The sequence below is a fragment of the Mesoplodon densirostris genome, chromosome 19 (genome assembly GCF_025265405.1).
Source record: "Mesoplodon densirostris isolate mMesDen1 chromosome 19, mMesDen1 primary haplotype, whole genome shotgun sequence".
NCBI lineage: Eukaryota > Metazoa > Chordata > Mammalia > Artiodactyla > Ziphiidae > Mesoplodon > Mesoplodon densirostris.
Window position 1 is genome coordinate 14071577 of NC_082679.1, and position 19907 is coordinate 14091483.

General features: G+C 54.2%; 2 protein-coding genes across 2 annotated transcripts; one reads left to right on the forward strand and one right to left on the reverse strand.

Annotated features, from left to right (window-relative positions):
* Positions 1-2002: 2002 nt before the first annotated feature.
* Positions 2003-14297, forward strand: RASGRP4 (RAS guanyl releasing protein 4). Its single transcript, XM_060083819.1, has 17 exons — positions 2003-2025; positions 4292-4476; positions 4881-4999; positions 5111-5172; positions 5799-5930; positions 6036-6189; positions 7291-7464; positions 8897-9013; positions 9862-10137; positions 11722-11802; positions 11882-11986; positions 12076-12194; positions 12305-12449; positions 13258-13294; positions 13397-13531; positions 13654-13766; positions 14241-14297. Exons 1-17 carry the CDS (start codon positions 2003-2005, stop codon positions 14295-14297), a joined length of 2034 nt encoding a protein of 677 aa, XP_059939802.1.
* A 1594-nt stretch (positions 14298-15891) lies between these two features.
* On the reverse strand, positions 15892-19109 carry FAM98C (family with sequence similarity 98 member C). The gene is made up of 8 exons (XM_060084156.1): positions 19017-19109; positions 18762-18910; positions 18548-18682; positions 17886-18091; positions 17572-17649; positions 17371-17487; positions 16791-16958; positions 15892-16235 (listed from the first exon to the last, which is right to left on the reverse strand). Exons 1-8 carry the CDS (start codon positions 19079-19081, stop codon positions 16095-16097), a joined length of 1059 nt encoding a protein of 352 aa, XP_059940139.1. The 5' UTR covers positions 19082-19109; the 3' UTR covers positions 15892-16094.
* Positions 19110-19907: the final 798 nt, after the last annotated feature.

The window sequence follows — 19907 nt, forward strand, 5'->3', positions numbered from 1 at the left end:
CAGAATCATACTAAATACTGTGACCATTAATCCACTCTCGGGTATCTACCCTACAGAACTGCACACCACAGTGTTCACCGAAGGTCATGGGCTTGAATAACAGCAGCAGCATTATTCACAGCAGCCCCAAACTAGAAACAACTCAAATGTCCATCACAGGAAAATCAATCAATAAATCATGGACTAATCACATGATGGAAGACTGTACAACAACCAAAGGAATGAGCTACAGCTAAATATAACATGGAAGAATCACAAAGATATGATGTTGAATGAAAGAAGCCAGGGACTTCCCTGGTGGTCCAGTGGCTAAGACTCCGCACTTCCAGTGCAGGGGGCCTGGGTTCGATCCCTGGTCAGGGAACTAGATCCCACATGTATGTCGCAACTAAGAGTTCACATACTGCAATAAACGATCCTGCATGCCACCGCTAAAGATCCTGCACACCGCAACTAAGACCTGGAGCAGCATAAATAAATAATTAAAAAAAAAAAAGAAGCCAGACAGATAGTTGTTTCCATTTATATACAGCTCAAAACCAGGCAAAACTACGCTGTTAGAAATCAGGTTACTGGTAACTTTTGGGAGATAGCACTGGGAAGGAACACAAGGGGGCTTATGGGGAATGGAAATGTTCTATTTCTTGATTTGTGTGAATATCACAGGGGCATATTCGGTTTGTCACCATTCAACAACCTAAACACTTATGATTTGACTCTTTTTTGTACTTCAATTTAAAAATGTGTCAAAAAAATATGTCAAGCATGACACATTTAGGTAAGCGAAAACAAGCATGCATACTCAAAAGAAAAGTCTGTGTTTCTATGAGCATGTGTCTATGTACTTAAAAGCAGAGCCAACAGATCAGATGAAACCCAACCATGTATGATATTGGTCACCCCTGCCTAACAGGGACAGTGGGATGGGGAGGGGGCTCCCCAAGGGTTAACTTCCATCTGCAATGTTTTTATACTAAGATAACAGTCTTTAAGATTATGTGAGGACTTCCCTGGTGACACAGTGGTTAAGAATCCGCCTGCCAATGCAGGGGACACAGGTTCGAGCCCTGGTCCGGGAACATCCCACATGCCACGGAGCAAATAAGCCCGTGCACCACAACTACTGAGCCTGCACTCTAGAGCCCACGAGCCACAACTACTGAGCCCGCGTGCCACAGCTACTGAAGCCCACGCTCCTAGAGCCCGTGCTCCGCAACAAGAGAAGCCAGCACAATGAGAAGCCCGCACACCGCAACGAAGAGTAGCCCCCTCTCGCTGCAACTAGAGACAGCCCATGTGCAGCAATGAAGACCCCAACACAGCCAAAAAAAAAAAAAAGTTTGTGTGAGAATTAAATGAGTTAATATGGTAAGAGCCCTTAGAACAGTGTGTGGTATACAGTAGGTGCTACATAAGGTTTTCTTACAATAAAAGGAATAAAGTGAAAATCTTTTCTGGGGTATAAATGGTATTATTAAAACTAAGCTAGAAATAAAAGAAACATAAGAAGAAATATACAAAATATTATGTCTTGTGACTTTCCAATCAAACTGCTGCGCATTATTATACATGAATATGTCCTCATAGAAATATAGACTTTTCTTTTGAGTGTGTTTACATAAATGTGTCATATTAGGCATACTTTTTTTTTTTTAAACTGCTCTTATTGAAGCTTGACAGTGACAGAACAGAGAATCACGGGTCTGGAGACCGAAAGATGGGGGAGATAGAGAGAGAGTCCGCTGGGCGATTGGGGGCGGGGGCCGGCAGCACCGGAAACCTCAGCCTGAAGGGATCCCCATGTGGGGGGAGGAGGGATCTTTCGTCTCTCCCCAGCCTCTTCCTTCCCCCTGGCCTGGGGCTGGGTGGGGAGGGGCAGTTCCTCTTTCCTTCCCAAGCACCGAGGAGGCCCCAGCTCCCAAGGGGCTAAGAAGCTGGAGCATTGGTGAGGGGGGGAGCAGCTGAGCCACACTCTTAAAAGACCCCTTCCCCTCAAGGAAGCATGAACAGGAAAGACAGCAAGAGGTGAGGGGACCCTTCTCCAAGAGACCAGGAGCGCCCTACGCCCCTGGGTCTCACTTGGGCTGCATGGGAAGTTTGGGGAGGTTCTAACGAGGGGCATAGGGTGTCGGGCTACTCTCGGGGCAGCAGCAGGAGCAGGGGCGCCAGGTGGAAAGATGCTTCAGGGAGTCCAGAGCCAGCTCCGGCTGGGGCCGTTTGCTTGGGCGTCTGTGTCTTATCCTTGCTCTTCTGGAACTTGAGCTGCTCTGATCCCATTCTCCCCGCGCCCTTCACGCCCCCATCCTAATTCCACAGGCTGGGTGCCTCTGTCCTCCCTGGGGTCTTCTTGGCTGCCCCCAGAACTGGAAACTCCAGACTCCTGCACGGCCCTGCCCCAGGGGAGGGGAGTGTGACGCAGGGCAAGGCGGCTCCCCGGCCTCTTAAGCAACTCCTGGCTGCTCCAGACGCTGCAGGGGGCAGAGAGTCCGAGGGTAAGGGCTTAGCAGCTGGCTATGCCAGCAGGTTCTGGAATCGGCTTCCTATCACCTGCCCTCCTGTCCTCACAGGGGCCATGGTGGCTGGGTCCATAGCCTAGGCAGCTCCTTCTGCCTCCCCCAGCATGTCTTTGATAGGCAAAGGGTCCCCTCCCTATAATCTCCAGGAGTTTAATGGTGGAGACCTGGCTGCCTCATTTTCTGGCTGTGTGACCTTAGGTAAGTCACTAACCCGCTCTGTGCCTCAGTTTCTTCTTCTGTCAATAGAATAATCATAGTCCCTCCTCAGAGGGACGCATGAGTCCTCGGTGGTACAGTCTAGACCTGTGGTTCTCAAGCTTGGGCACACATCAGGACAACCTGGAGGGCTTCTAAAACACAGGCTGTGGGCCCACCTTCAAGGTGTCTGATTCTGTAGGTCTGGGGTGGGGCCTAAGAATTTGTATTTCTCTCAAGTTCCCAGGTAATGCTGTTGGGATTGGTTGGGGACCATGTTTTGGGAACCCCTAAACTAGACAGATGCTCAACCCTCTGCCCGGTACACATTCAGTGCTCAGTAATGCCAGCTGTTACTTGACAACATTCAAACTGATTACCGAGCCTTTAGGATGCACCAGGGACATGGCAGTGCCCTTTTTATGGGGGTCTCCCGATTTCTGGTTTCACCCCCATTCCCCAGGCCTTGCTTCTAGTTTGCTCCATCACATTCTCTCTCTGCATCTCAAATTTAACTTTCTCACCTCTGGCCACTTAAGAGCCTAAGCAAACTAAATCCCTTATTTAGCACTTTTGAAGAGCAAGGCATTGAATGTTCATAATAAATTCTCGGAGAAGGTCCAAAGACGACTCTCATTTTTCACATGAGGAAACTGAGGTCCAAAGAAATTATGTGATTAACACAAAGTCTCACCGCCAGCATAAATTTCTCCAACCCAGTTCTGTCTGACTCTTGTGGAAGCCAAGGCCTTCTGTCTGGATTCTGCTCCCTCCTTCCTCCACCATCCCTGTCTCTCCATTACCCTCTTTCCCCAGCTGGAACAGGAGCCTTGGGGAGGCACAGGGCAGAGTGAGGGTTATTTTTAAACTTTCCTTGAAGCTGCCTCAGCCCCAGGGACCGTGCCCAGCTCTGAAGGGCTCTGGTGAGGCTACTTTGCACCTATATCTTCTCTCCAGGCTCCAAATCTAGGGACCCAGGCTTGCAGCTAAGACTCCAGTCCCACCAAAAGGCTGGCTTGGGGGAGGGCTGGGGGGAGGAGGGGTAGGTGTTGGAAAGCAAAGGGGAATTCTGAGGAGTGTCCCTGAAGGCAGAACCTCCCATCATTCCCCCTGGGGAGGACAAGAATAATTCTGGGGGTCTTCTCCTATGATTCCCTGGGAGGTCAGGAGTAACCCGTCTGCCAACAGGAAGTCTCTCCCATGATGCCTTGGGACCATACAGTCAAGGGGAATTGGGGGACAATTCCTGGAGGAGAGAGTTCTTATGATTCCTGGAGGGTCTTTAGTAGTCCTGGGGGTCTTCTCCCATGATTCGCTGGGGGCGGTGGTTCAGGGTAATCCCAGGGTTTTCCCCCCTGATTCCCTGAAGAGGACAGGCGTGACCTTTGGAGTTTTCCTGCAGGAGAAGGCTCCCATGATCTGGACTACTCCTGGGGTTTTCTCCTATGGAACCACGGTAGGTCAGGACTAATGCTAGGACCTTGCCTTTAGGATGCCTTGGGGCTTTGGGGTCAAGAAGAATTCTGGGGGTCTGCCTCAAGGAAGGGACTCCCATGATTCCCCAGGGAATGTGTCCACAGGAAGTCACACCAGGAATGCCTGGGGAAGACAGGGGGCCGGGGCCGGCCCCGACAGGCCCGCCGCCACAAGACGTGCCCCAGCGCCCGGGAAATCAGCAAGGTCATGGCTTCCATGGCTCTGGGCATGCTGAATGAGGACGGCTGCAGCGAAGATGACCTGCTGGAGAAATGCATTCAGTCTTTTGGTGAGTGTCCCCTCCCTGGCCAGCCTCCCCAGTCCTGAGGTTGGGCCAAGCACCCACCTCTCTCTGGGCTCAACTTGAGGGGTATAAAATAGAAGCAGGCGTATGTGGAATGACTCTCAATCAGTACAGTAGGAATAAGAGAGACACCTACCTGCGTTTCTTTTTCCTGAGCTGCGGGGGGAGGAGGTCTGATGCTATTTCCATCTTCAGTATGACTTGCCAGGCATGATGCTGGTCCATGCATGGTACAGACAAGGAAACTGGAGCTCAAGGAGGCCAGGTTGTTTGCCCAAGTTCATACACGGAGTCACTGGTAGAGCTGGGGTTTGAACCAGGCTGTCCAAGCTGTGCAGTCCATTGCCCAGGGGCCATTCTGACACAGTGTCTCCTTCTCCTGCCTTCAGACTCGGCTGGCAGCCTGCGCCGTGGGGACCACATTCTCAACATGGTACTTGCCATGCACAACTGGGTGCTGCCTTCTGCCCACCTTGCTGCCCGTCTGCTGACCTTATATCCTCCCGGGGCCATGAGCAGTGGGTGGAGGGCGGAGGGCAGAGATGAGAGAGCCTGGTGGGGACGGGGTGAGCAGGCAGGTCTGCGATGCTGGATAACAGAGCCTTGACCGGAACTCAAGTACCAGGAGGCCACAGGGAGCACACAGGAGCTGAGGAGGCTGCAGATCTGTCACCTGGTCAGGTAGGCCTGCGCCAAGACCTACACTCCCATGACCCAAGATCCTCACCCTACTGCCCCCCCCAAAAAAAACCCACTTCCCAGAGACTACCCAGTCCTGCTCCTGCAAATCCCACTCTGAGAATCCCCTGGCTTGGTCCCTAAAACCTCCCAGTTCTCTTCCTTAGAACCCTCACCTCTTAGAGACCCCTGACCAGATCCTATGGACCCTCTCCCAGCTGGTACCCCAAGACGTCCAGCTCAGATTCCTAAAACCCCAGCCTCCCATATACCCCAGCCTAGTTTCTAAGACCCCCTCACCCTGTTCCCCCAAAATCTCACCCCTAGAGGCCCCCAACCTAGTTCCTGAGACCCATCCCCACTACCCTGCTTCCTAGCCATCCCACTTCCAAGAGATTGCCCAGTCTATCTGCCATAGATCCCTCAGCCTGTGTTAAGAGGCCCCCAGTGCTACTCCCAGAGGTCCTCCCAGCCTGGTGCCTCTCTGAACCCTGGCCTTCCAGAGACCCCCTGCACACATTTAGAGATGCCCCCAAGCCCAGCACCTAGAGATCCCCCAGCCCAAGAGACCCCTTTCAGAGACCTGCCTCACCCCCAGCCTCATTCCACCATCTCTAAACCACCCTCAGGTACTGGCTGACTCAACACCCTGAGACAGTGCATCAGGAGCCCCAGTTAGAAGAGGTTATAGGTCGCTTCTGGGCCACTGTGGAACAGGAGGGTAACGCAACCCAGCGGAGCCTGGGAGACTCCGCCAACCTGTGAGTCAGTCCCTTCCCCGTCCCTCCCACCCCCACTCTGCCTTCTGCCTCCACACTCCCACACCCTCCACCCCAGCTCCTCCCCCTGCCTCTCTTTGCCCCCAGGCTGAGCCCTGGTGGGCCCGGCCCCCCTCCCACCATAAGCAGCCCAGGCCTGGGCAAAAAGCGCAAAGTGTCCTTGCTTTTCGACCACCTGGAGACTGAGGAGCTGGCAGAGCACCTCACTTACCTGGAGTTCCGGTCCTTCCAGGCTATCACGGTAAGGACGCCCCTCCTCCCAGCGGGGGAGGGCTTGGGGTGGGCCGAGGCCTGGCTGGAGCCGGGCAGGACAGAGAGGACCCAAACTGTCAAACTTGGGTGCTAGAGGGTCCAGGAAAATGAGTTAAGCTGGCTGAGCACAGAGCCCCAGGTTCAAATCCCATCGGCCCCTTCCTACCTGTGTAACTTTGAACTAGTTTCTCAACCTCTCTGGGACTCAGTTTTCTCATGTGTAAAAAGGAGGTCATAATATTTCATTGGCTGGTTGGGGAAAGTAATATGTCCATTTAAAAATGCTCGTCACAGTGCCTGGCACATAGTAAGTGCTCAAAATATTTTTATTAACTGTTCATTCATTTGAGAAGCATTTAAATTCACTGTGTCTCAGCCCATTATCTGTAAAAGGGGGACTTAGTTCCTGCCTCATAGGATCAGGGCCTCGTCCAGGGTAAATGCTCTATAGTTGAACCATTTGAAATTGCCATGTTTTGACATATTCAACCTACCCAAATTGTAATTTCAAATGCTTCAACCTATATATGTGTTTAGCTATTGCCATCTTGCCATCATCGTTTTGAGGGTAGTTGGGGATCTGGTTCCTTAATGGGAAAATTTCCTGATTGTACACACACACACACACACACACACACACACACACAGTGCAGTGGATGTGGGTATGTAATGTTGGCTCCTTGAGCAGAACAAATAGAAGTTAGTTTTGTGTCCTCTTCACCACCCTTCCCTTTGCTGACTATATACCAGTCAGGTATACAGTTAAGAGCAATAGACTGGGTTCCCACCCTGACTCGGGCCTGTGTGACCCTGGGCAAACTACTTAGCCTCTCTGTGCCTCAATGACCTCATCTCTAAAATGGGAATAATATAGTATTCACTTCATAGACTTGTGAGGCTATGAGGAAGGGCTCAGAATAGTACCCAACTTTCTTTAAACATTTCTCCTCAGATGGGAGAGGGCCATGGTGACCTCAGGGACATGTGATGGCCGGGCTAGGAGGTCAGAGGTCGTGACTGCTTGGGGGATGGCGTGTGAGGGGCAGGGCCTGAGCGCGAGGGCCCACCCTGACACCCACCTCACCCCCAGCCCCAGGACCTGCGGGACTACGTTTTGCAGGGCTCCGTGCGGGGCTGCCCGGCCCTGGAGGGATCCGTAGGTCTCAGCAACAGCGTGTCCCGCTGGGTGCAGGTCATGGTGCTGAGCCGCCCCGGGCCTGCACAGCGCGGGCAGGTGCTGGACAAGTTCATCCACGTGGCACAGGTGAGGTCCGCCCCGCCGCTCTGCCCACTTTCTGAGCACCTGCTCCGCGGGGCTCCCGGGCGGTGACGTCACCATATCGTGGCCCCTCCCGAACGCATCACGCCCCACCCTGGCCGCTTCCCCGCCGCCTCAGTCCTGTCGTTCTAACCCGGGACTGTGACGGCACTCCTTCCCTGGCCTTGATTTCACCACGTCCAACCCGCCCTGGCCCCACTCCTTGGTCCCAGACGTGGCAGTTGACGACGTTCCTCCTGACCCCGTCTCACAAGCCCAATGCCCGAATATTCTATCTGCAGGGCAATGAAAGAGGAGACTCTTTCTTGCCCGCACCTTCGCGTCAAACCCTACCCCGTCCCTAGGCCCCAGCTGTCCCTTTAGGACAGTGACAGCATCCGACACCATCACTTCAGGTCTCCCTTGGCCCGCCCTTTCTCTTCACCTTCCCCCCTTTCCCTTCCCCCCTCCCCCCTTCCCCCTCCCCTCCCCCTCCCCCTTTCCCCTCTCCCCCTCCCCTTCCCCCTCCCCCTTCCCCCTCCCCCTTCCCCCTCCTTTCCAGCTATGTTCCCTCCCTTCTGGAGAAAAGGGAAGCCCTCCTTCCTCCAGCGTGGCCACGCCCTTTTGCGTACTTCCTCGCAGACCACGCCCTGCCTCTGGCGTCTTCCATCTCCTTGCTTCCCGTCCTGCCCGACAGACCAGGGTGTTCTGGCATCTACATGGGGTCTCCCCGGTCTGAGCGTCTTCCATTCCTCCCTGGCCCCCAACAACCTTCTCCTCCAGCAACCTCCGCTCTTCAAACCTGAGAAAGGGGAGGGCTGACCCCACACCTGTCTCTTATATCTACCTGACCCCTCCGTATCACTCTGGACGATTTCACCTCTGCCCAGCTCCCAACTCCTGCCCAGAACCCAGGCCTTCTGGTCTCCCCTCACCTGGCTGACTCCCAGTGCAGAGGCCGCCTAGTTGTCTGACACCCTAACATCTGTCTGCATCCTCCACACCTGCCTGACACAGACCTGTTGAATCCCCAAACCCATCAAACACCCCATACTTGCCTGACTCCCCCCACTTTTTTTTTTTTGGCCATACCACATGGCATGCGGGATAATAGTTCTCCCACCAGAGCTCCAGCTCATGCCCTGGCAGTGGAAGTACACGCTGAGTCCTAACCACTGGACCGCCAAGGAAGTCCCTGACTCCTCCCACTTTTATCTGACCTCACATTAGTCCATCATCTGCCTGACCTCCGTGTAATGCCCACATACCTGCCTGTGGCCCACTCCTGCCTGACACATCTCACCTGTCTGATGCCCGCACTGGCCCATCCCCACACGTGCCTGAGACCCCAACTCAATGAGGATGCTGTCATTTGAACCCCCAATTTGCCTGTCCTCCATGTGGTGCCCATCACTTCTGCATCACCCTCCCTTCCTAGAGGCTCCTCCAGCTGCAGAATTTCAACACGCTGATGGCAGTCACTGGGGGCCTGTGTCATAGCGCCATCTCCAGACTCAAGGACTCCCACACCCACCTGAGCCCTGACAGCACCAAGGTGAAGTCCCACTGCCCTTCCCAAAGTTCCAGTGGTCAATTATCCTGAACCCACACCCTCTTCCCCAGCCCCCTCCATCCCTTCCCAGGGGCCCTGGAGCCACCCAGAGGCCTTTTGCTCCTCCAAATCCGACAGACCCCCAGGCTTTGTCCTCCTCTGTCATTCTTCCTCCCTCCTCATCCGTGGTGCTGACCTCTCTCTACTGTGTGTCTGGTCCTGAGAAGGACTGGAGGGAGGCAGATAAGAGATGCTAGCAGAGAACTTGCAGTCCAGGTGGGGAGTGAAATGATGCCCCCAGGGATGCCAACATTTGGGCCATCCATGGGAGGAGCATGGGTTGGGGGTGTCCTGAAAGTGTCTAAGGAGAGTGAGTCATTCATGAGTCTGGTGTGTGCCTGAGGTCAGGATGTGGCAGGATATTGGGCTGGAGATGCCGGGGCAGGGGGCGGGGTGGGGGGGAGATCCTGTTGAGCCTTTTGCAAGCTCAACTAAGGTGTCTGGGCTTTATCTAGAGGGCAGTGGGGAGCTAGGAAGCGTTTGGGAATGCTGAGAGCACCCATGATCAGATTTGGGTTTTTGAAAAATCACTCTAGCCTGGGGAATGGGAGATAGTGGGGCCTTTCTGAGATGGGGGCCCAAGTGGAAGAGCAGTCTGGGGAGATGCTGAAGCCAATGTGGAACATGGAGGGGCTTGGGGAGAGGTCCAAAATGCCATTGGGCCCCTGGGGGGTCCAGAGCCACACAGGACGCTGCTAGGTACTCCCCTTCAAGGAGCTAGGGGAACAGAACTGGCCTCCCCGATTACATGCTGCTCCCCCCGCCAAAAAATACATGCCCCTCCCACACAGGCCCTGCTGGAGCTGACTGAGCTCCTTGCCGCCCACAACAACTACGCCTGTTACCGCCGCACCTGGGCTGGCTGCACCGGCTTCCGGCTGCCTGTACTGGGTGTGCATCTCAAGGATCTGGTGTCCCTGCACGAGGCCCAGCCTGACAGGTTGCCTGACGGCCGCCTGCACCTACCCAAGCTCAACAGCCTCTACCTGCGGCTGCAGGAGCTGGCAGTCCTCCAGAGGCAACACCCCCCCTGCAGTGCCAATGAGGACCTACTGCATCTGCTCACGGTGAGCTGCCCTGAGCTGCCCAGGCTGAGCTCCCAGAGGCTGCATCTGCGGGGTACTGAGATTTAGGGTCCTGGGTGGGTGAGGGTCAGGATAGAATAGTAGAATAGCACTGGAATGCATGGGCTTTGAAGCCAGAGCTTCTAGGGGTTTTTTTGTTTTTGTTTTTGTTTTGTTTCTGTGTGGTCTTGGGCAAGTCACTTAACCCCTCGGCCTCAGTTTCCTTAACGACAAAATGGGAATACAAATAGGACCTACTTCAGAGAGTGGTTGAAAAGAATAAGTAATATAATTCGTATAAATATCATTCATATAATTCACATAAAGTACTTAAAATAGTATCTGGAACACAGTGAGCTCTATATAAGTAATGCGTTTTCCCCCCAGTTCCCCCAGCAACTCAAGTATCCATTGATCTGAGCTCCAGAATTGCTTCGGGCTTTTGCACTCCTGTACTCCAAGGTTCTGAGCTTCTCATGCCACTAGTCCAAGATTCCAAGCTTTAACATATCCAGGAATCTAAGCAAAAAGCTAATAACAGTTATCGACCACTTATTATGTGCCAGGCACCATGTTTAACAGTCCCCAGAGAGCACTTCATTCCATCCTCACAACCCTACGAGGAGGGGGACCCTTATTGTGTCCATTCTACAGACTGAGAAACTGAGACCCACAGAGGTGAGGCCACTTGCCCCCTGTCCCACAGCAGGCCAGCTTCAGAACATGTATTAACTATCACACTATGTCCTAAGACTGCAAGTGTGAGATCCTGGCTATATTTTATTTTACATAGACAGATAGGTAGGTAGATAGATGATAGATAGATAATAAAGATAGAGAGGTAGAGATATATATATTTCATTCTAAAGAGCTATAAATTGAGAGAGACTGGGATTCTGAGGACCAGGTAGTCTAAGACTGAAAAGCTGACTTTCAGATCCTAAGACAGGACCACCTGCAAATTGAAAATGTGGGGCTCCTTGCTTGAAATTATTAAGAATTTCAAGATGGTGATAGCAGGGCATTAAATGAAGTGGAGGCCCCTCTAAGTGTGGGGCCTGCCTGTGAAGCTGGTCCTGCCCCAGGATAATTGGCGCCTAAGCTGCTATGCTATGCTGACTCTAAGAGGCCATCAGCCCAAATATTTATTGAGCACCTGCTGTGAGCCGCGCACTACTTTAGGCGCTTAGGCTCACAGCAGTGTGCAACATCTGAAAAGAATTGCTGTCTTGTGGGGCTGACTTCCTAGTGGGGGAGATAGCCAGTGAAAGAAGTAAATAAGTAAATCATATGGTCTTTTAGGTAATAAGTGCTATAGAGAAAATTAAAGCAGAAACAGGCATGGAAAGTGACAGGGGTTTGCAATTTTAAATAGGATCAAAAGAGCCTCGGTGACAAGATGGTGTTTCTGGTCTAGGGGACCAGCGGTGTGCAGAGCGAAGGGGGGCTCAGTGGGAGAGAGGACCATGAGGGTCCCAGGGAAGAGGGGCTTTGGAAAGAGGAGGAGATTGGGGGTCCAGGCAGGCATGGGCTGTAGGTAGGAGGATAGAGACAAGGAGGGTCCGTAACGCCCTGCCCATCCTCCAGCTTTCCCTGGATCTCTTCTACACGGAGGACGAGATCTATAAGCTTTCTTACGCCCGGGAGCCCCGCTGTCCCAAGAGTCTGGTGAGACCCCAGCCCTGACCTCTGACCTCCAGCCCAAGCCTCTGCAGTGACTAACTGGGACCCTCTGTCCCTGCCCCAGCCACCCTCCCCCTTCCAGGTGCCCCTGGTGGTGGAGTGGGCCCCTGGCGTGACGCCCAAGCCCGACAGGGTCACGCTGGGTCGGCATGTGGAGGAGCTGGTGGAGGTGAGGAGGAGCCCTGGGCGGGAGGAGGGATCTAAGGCCCCGGGGCCTCTGACTCGGCCTGACTCTCCCCTTCCCATGCTCCTCCGAAGTCTGTGTTCAAGAACTATGACCCTGAAGGCCGAGGCACCATCTCTCAGGAGGACTTTGAGCGACTCTCAGGCAACTTCCCCTTCGCCTGCCACGGGCTTCACCCACCCCCCCGCCAGGGGTAGGCGCTCCCGACTCCTGGGTTCCCTTAAGACGAGGACCTGGGGTATCCAGGACTCCTGGGTCTGGGAGAAATGGACCAGTCCTGCTGAAGCGCAGTCTCTCCCCCAGGAGTGGCTCCTTCAGCCGAGAGGAGCTGACAGGGTACCTGCTCCAGGCCAGCGCCATCTGCTCCAAGCTGGGCCTGGCCTTCCTGCACACCTTCCAGGAGGTCACCTTCCGCAAGCCCACCTTCTGTGGCAGCTGCAGCGGCTTCGTGAGCACTCCGCCCACTGTCACCCTGAGGGACCCCTGGAGCGCCCTAACTCCCCACAGCCTGGGCTGGAAAAGCCAGCCCTGCCCTGGAGCGCTCATGGTCCCCAAGCCCCGGATAATCCCCAAATTCCAGAGAAGCCTCTAGCCTCAAATAATCCCCATATTTCACAGCAACCTTGAACAATGGATATTCCCTACATCTTGGATAATTCTGAAGTCTAGATACTGCTCGATTCCCAGACAATCTCCATCCTGGATAACTGACAAACCCTGGAGAATCTACAAACATGAGTAGATTATCTCCAAGCAGAATCAATCTCCAAGTCTCTAGACCCCAGATCATTCAAACCCTGGATAATTTCCAAATTCAGGGTATCCTCAAACTCTGTATAATGGACAAACCTCTCAATCTTAAACCAAGGCCAATTCACAAACCTTGGATTACTTTCCAAATTTACTTTTTCATTCATTTTTTCATTCATAAATATATACTGGGCACCTGCTGTATGCCAGGCACAGTTATAGGCTCTGGGTGGGTGGGAACACAGGAGGAAACAGAACAGACACAACCCCTGCCCATAGAATTTATGCTTTATTCATTCCAAATTTTGTCCAATTCTCATACCATAGATGACTTTCCAAACCTGAGATAACCTCCTAATTCCTTTAGTCTCCCAGATCTCACATAAGCCTCTAGCCTTGAAAACTTCCAAAACCTGAATTGTTTCCTCCAGACAAACCCCAGCCCCACCCCAATCACAGCCCTCCTTCCCCTAGCCTAGGTAACCTATTCTGCTTTCTCTTCCCAGCTTTGGGGTGTCACCAAGCAAGGCTACCGCTGTCGGGGTGAGTGGGGCATGGGTAGGGGGAGGGAATCCAGGACCCGTGGGCTCAAAGAATAGAGGACACAGACTGGGCCTCTGGCACTAACCTCTGAATTTCCCCCAGACTGTGGGCTGTGTTGCCACAAACACTGCAGAGACCAAGTGAAGGTGGAGTGTAAGAAGAGGCCAGGGGCCAAGGACGACGTGAGCCCCCCAGAAGCCCCTGTCCCACCCACACCCGTTCCCCATGCCGGCTGTGGTAAGACCCAGGGTGTAGCAGTCCTGGGAAGGGGGCCTGGTGGATGGATGGGGATTAACTCCAAGGTCACGAGGTCTTTCCTACCGTATCCACATCCCTCCCATCCACACCCCCACGAACAGGCTCCGAGGACAATCTCTCCTACACGCTATCCCTGGAACCTGAGACTACGTGGCACGTTTGCCATGCTTGGACCCAGACAGAGCCCTCACATCCCTCCTGGGAACCAGAGACGGTGAGGAGGAGCTGCCCCTACCCACAGTTGGATACAGGGAGACCAGCCTATTTGCCTGGGGGAACCCAGACAGATTTGGGGAAGCAGAGGAAAGTTAAAATATGCAAAAGTCCTCAATTGCTTGGGTAGGAGGGCATAGATAGTGGTTAATTTTTCATGTTGATAGAAAATTAGAAATTACAGTATGTTGTGGGGAGGGGAAGGGGTAGCCCCTAGTAGAAAAGAAAAGGGAGTTTAGGAAGAAAAGAAAGACAACTATAAGATGGCTAGAATAAGGCCAAATATATCAGACACTAACCGTGGAATAAATGCCACGATTCAAAAGTGGGGACTCTCAGAGTGAGCTAAAAGAAAATCCAGAGGGGACATTCATCCATCCACTTTAACAAGTCTGGGTGAGGCTCTCCCCCTGCAGTGAACCGTCTCCTGGACATCGTACACTCCCCACATCACCCAGTGTCTTCCTCCTTCCAGGTCCCTCTGCCAGCGACGGCCCCATCACCCACCCAGTCCTCCAAGCTGAGCTCCTAGACGTTGCCTTGGTCTGCTCTCTCCCCACTCCCTCCACCAGAGTCAGTCTCGAGTCCTATTATTCGGCCTCCAGGCCTCCAGCAGAACCTCGCAAAGGCATCGCCTCCTTCCCATCCACACTGCCTTTGTTGAAGCATCCGTCATCTCTTACTCCGAAAGAAAGTTACTTTCTTCTTTTGCATCAGAGTGGCTATTAATCGTACTCCCTTTTCTTGCATTTAATGTCTGTGCAGCTCTGTGTTGGATACATTTAGACCTAGGCATCATCTCGCCACCTCCTTAAATCTCCATTTTACAGATGAGGAAACAGGCTCAGTGAAGTTAAACTGCTCACCCAAGGTGGCAGAACTCCTCTAAGTGCTGGAGACAGGACTCACACCCAGGTTTGCCTGCCTCTAAAATGGAAGCTACTGACCAATATGCTACACTGATGTCAGCATGGGTCAGGAGGGGGACGGTACAGGGTGGGTAAAGTTCCAAACTCTGGAGTTCCAGAGATGGGAGAGAAGGCCAGAGAAAGGGTGGAACAGGGAGGTAGCCTGTGAACACCTGAGTCCAATCACATCCCTCCTCTGCTCAGAGCCCTCCCATGGCTTCATCTCACTCAGGGGAAAAGCCAGAGTTCTCACGGTGGCCCACCCCACATGGTCTGCCCCCATCACCTCTCTGAACTCCCCTCCCACCACTCACCCCCTCACTCATCCTGCTTCAGCTACACTGGCCTCCGATGGTCCCTGATCATGCCCCAAGATACTCCTACCTCAGGGCCTTTGCACTGGACACTCCCTCTGCCAGGAAGGGAAGGCTCTTCCCCAGAGGTCCACATGGCTCCCTCTTTGGGACTTAGCTCAAGTACCACCTTCTCAGTGAGGCCTCCCCTGATCATGCATAAAGTTGCAATCCCACCATGGTCCCAGTCCTGCCTTCCTGCTTTATTTCTCTCCAAAGCCCTTTCCCCATCTGACAAACTAAACTTTCTTGTCTGCCCTTCCTCACCAGAAAGGTCAGCTCCGGGAGACCAGGGGTTATTATTATCTGTAACCCCAATTCCTAGCCCAGGGCTGGCACATGGTGGGTACCTGACAGATGTTTGCCCAATGCCTGCATGTCTCCTCCCCCATGCCCACTGGGAGGGAAAGATGTTTCTGAAGAGCAAAGGGCTTTAAAGGTCGGAGCAGCAGGGGCCTGTTCAGACCCAGGGGACAGAGAACCCCTACCTTTCCTCAAACCTGAGCACCCCTGACCTGGCCCCCACAGAGATAGGTCCTAGGGCTGTCATAAATTAATTTTAGGACTTCCCTGGTGGCGCAGTGGTTAAGAATCCGCCTGCCAATGCAGGGGACACGGGTTCGATCCCTGGTCTGGGAAGATCCCACATGCCGCGGGAGCAACTAAGCCTGTGTGCCACAACTATTGAGCCTGCACTCTAGAGCCCACGAGCCACAACTACTGGGCCCGAGTGCCACAACTACTTAAGCCCGTGCACCTAGAGCCCATGCTCTGCAATAAGAGAAGCCACCGCAGCGAGAAGGCCACACGCAGCAACAAAGACCTAACACGGCCAAAAATAAACAAATAAATAAATTTTAAAAAATAAATTAATTAATTAAATTTATTTTCCAGAGAACATGGTCCTTGGTGTTGAATGGTAGATGGGGGGAGGACATTTGGGACCTGAGGAACAGGGGATATGGGGCTGGGGTGACAGGTGCCAAGAGAAACCCTCACAGTGGCTCCTCAGAGATTATCAATGTCAGCATCTCACGAAGGACCCCTCCTCCAACCACCAGTCCCCCTTTACTTCTTCTTCTTGCGGCCCCAGCACTGGCGGCCTGCCTTCTGCCCGCCTCTGTCCTCTCTTCTGCTCTGCCAGCTGGGCATGGGAGCCTCCAGCTCATTTGGGCGGCCCCCCCGGTCTGGAACGCTGCCCATAAGCACCTGAGAGGTGATTAGACTTGAGTTGCAGAGAAGAAAAATATCTTGGACAAGGGGGCTAGAGAGCCAAGAGGACAGCATGAGGTTGAAAAAGGAAGGGCAGACGCTGGGACTTCCCTGGTGGCCCAGTGGTTAACGCTCCTTACTCCCAATGCAGGCTAAATACGTAATCATTTGAACAGAGGGTAGTTTTGCTTTAAAAATGGTTAAAACCCAATACAACAGACAGGGTGAGTGGTGGGAGAGGATTCTAAGCCAAAGCAGGAGAGGTGGGCAGGGCCTCAGTAAATAGGTGGACTTTGTTCTGAAGGCACTGGGGAGCCATAGAAGGGTTTGGAGCTAGGGAGGGACATGGTCAGATGTTTGAGTCAGAAACATCCTCCTAACTGCCACGTGGAGGGGGCAGATTAGAGGTCGTGAGTCCAGAGGCCAGGAACCCAAGGAGAAGGCGAGAGCAGGAGCCCAGGCAGAAGAGGACAAGGTTTGTACAAGCAAAGGCTAAAAGGCCAGTTTGAAGGCCAAGGATGCTGGGGCCCTTCCCCATCCCCAGGTGTTCACCTTGTGGATAGCACAGCAGGTCCCTCGGCGGGCAGTCTTGCTGGTGGCTGGGACAAGGCGTGACAGGTCAGCTCGAGCAGCCAGGACGTGTGCAATGGAGACATCCGATTCTGGGCTCAGAGCCTCTCGAATTGGGATCAGCACTGCCTTCATGGCCTCTCCTTGGGCCTAGTGAGTAGGGGTAGACATGGAGAACGTGCCCACGAGACCTCCCCACATGGGATCTGTAATCTTGAAAGCATCTCTTCCCGTCTCAGGGCCTCACTTCCCACATCTTTTTCTTTTTTAATATTTCATTATGTTTTTTGTTTGTTTGCTTTATCGAAGTAGAGTTGATTTACAATGTTATGCACTTCCCACATCTTTTAGTAAGGAGTATTGCTCTAAATACACTCCCAGATCAGACCAGGGAATTCTAGAATGCCCTGGGGGCCCTGAGATTCCAGACCCCCAAACCTCACAAGATTCTAAAAGGTCCTGGGCCTCAGAACCAGCAAGCGGGTCATATCCCTGGCCCTCATTTCTCCTCCCCGCAGCTGCAGCCCTCACAGCTGCTCCTGCCTTGGTCTTCTGCCCACACCTCTGCCCGATCACTCCAGTGGAAAGCAGATGTTGTGAGGTCCAGGCGCTTGAGGAGGAGGCAGCGGCGGCAGCAGTACTGACCTCGCAGGCTTTGGTGCAGAGACTCCAGTGCTTCCTGGGGGAAAAGGTCTCAGTCATGCCAGGGGGCCCCCCTCACTCCCATCTCTGTTCACATACATACAGCCATACACAGCCTTACCCATCTGGGTGCATCCAGCGGGTAGCTGAGGAGAGGCTTTAGGAACTCTGCGGGCAGGGAAGGCAGCAGCTCCGCGATCTGATGAGAGAAGAAGGAGGCTGGGGTTGACTGGGCAGAAATCGGATAGACTCCTCCGTGGACCCCAGTTCCCCACGACCCTGAGGACCCCGGCCATAGAACCAAGAATGGCAGTCACAGTTCTAGGAAACATCCGTGGCTGTGCACTCCTCCCAGAGCCACTTTTGAAGAGGGGGTTGTCCCCTCTACGAGGAGGGTGAGGTGAGCCGGGTGCGGAGGGGACTCTAGCCCTCTACCTTGGCATGCAAGTCTCGAAGCAGCTGGCTGGCTGGGGTCCCCGGCATGGGTCTAGGCAGCCCCAGGGCTTGGAGAGTGAGGACCATTTCCTGGACCAGGCCAGATCCCTCCTCTGCTCCCGCCACACCGGACTGCTCAGGGCTGGGATCCAGACGGCATTGCAGGCGGAGGAGGCGAGCAGCCTGGACCTCCGAGCAGAGAAAGCCTAAAAGTAGGGAAAAGGAGCAGTGCAATCAAGGAGGGCCGCCACCCCACCTACCGGGGTCAAAAAGTTCAAGCGGCTTCAAAACCTCCCGCCTCCTAGTTCCGCCCACCTAGAACCCTGCTTCTACCTCCAGAATAAGCCCCACTCACTTCGAGACCCAGCTCCCGCTGCAGATTTCAAACCCTGCCCACTTCGGAACCTCCTGTCCCGCTCCGTCTAACCCAACCCACGTGAGCTTCAAGACCCACCATCAAAATACTAACCCCGCCCATCGCAGAGCCCTTAGCCTAGCCCAGTGTTCGGACCCCACCCACCTCCGTGCGGCCCTCTGGCTGGTCTCAAAATTCTGACCACGCCCCCTCGGGGGGTCCCTGGCTCCACCTCAACGCGCAGAGCCCGCCCCCCTCGAGGCTGTAGCCTCGCCCACTTCCGCATCCCGGGTAGTCCCCGACTCACGCAGCAGGCGCAGGCGCGTGCCGGGCTCCCGCAGCGAGGCCGCGCAGTCCCCGCCGCAGAGCTCGCGATCAGGGCAGTGTAACTCCCGCAACAGGCCGGCCAACTGTCGTAGGAATTCTTCCTCGGGAACAGAACCTGCCGGAGGCGGGAGATGTCAGGGCGTGGCGGTGCCACGCATGGCTCCAACACTCCCAGCCTCCCGCTCCATGCGTACCGTCGCCGGCGCTCAGCGCCTCCGTGCCCTCCTCTCGCTGCCGCTCCAAGGCACCCAGAGTCGCCAGCTCCGCCGCCAGCCGCGCGCACAGAACCCTGAAGTCTGGGCACGAGGTTCCCAGCGACGCCGCCCCCGGAAAACCCTCATACCTGCGGCGCGGCCGAGGCAGCGGGAGGGGGTGAGGGAGGTTAGTAGGTATTTCTGAGGGCAAACCTGCCCCTTCCTGCACCCCCAGCCACACCCCGCTCCCCTTACCCCAGCGCCAGCAGGTCCCGGGCCACCGCGGCCCACTCCCGCTCCTCCGCCTCCGCCCCCTCCATGAAAGTGTAGCCCCTTCGCCCGGCTCGCGCTCCCCCTGCCGGTCGGTGGGAAGCTCCGCCCCAGGAGTGGCGTGCCCCCCCACCCCCCGTAACTGACCAATCAGCCTCTTCTTGCTAAGGGCCTTCGTCACTTCAATTGGTGCAGAAGGAGGCAGAACCCGCCCCCGGGCTCGCCTCCAGAGCCGAGCAGTAGAGCACCGCCCTTCGGGTAAGCAGTCAGGACACTGGAAAGCCCCAGCGGGCGTTCTGTATCCCGGCTGTCGCGACAGACCAGGGATGTCGCTACTGCTGCGACATAGAAGCAACTTCGGCTTCCTTTTCCTCAGCCTCCCTCAAATGCCCTCTGCTTTTAAAGCAATTTTGACCAAGTGTTGTTCTCCCAACTCCTCTCCAAGTCCAGAAACTCTTTCCCTCCTTTCCTACTTAAGAGTTGGAATTCTGTCAGGGACCCAGGAATCCCAGCTACACACACACACACACACAAAACCGAGTTAGTCCGTTGGACCTTCACCCCTCTGCCCCCGTGAGCCTTGGAGAGAGGGAGCAGGTGCAATATACCATGGTGATTAGGAGATTGCACCCTAGGAGTGCAATCTTGTCTGCAGGCAAGGGTTAGGCTTTGACTCCACCATTCACCACCATTGTGTTCCTGCCAAATTTCTTCACATCTGTGTAATGAGGGTAATAACGCCTACATTTTACAGTTGTTTGTGAGGATTAGTGCTTAACAGACATCTACGGGGTACTCAATTAAAAATGACTAACATATATTGAGCATTTCGTGTGTGCTACTGGGCTAAGTATCTTATCTCTATTTTATGGAAGA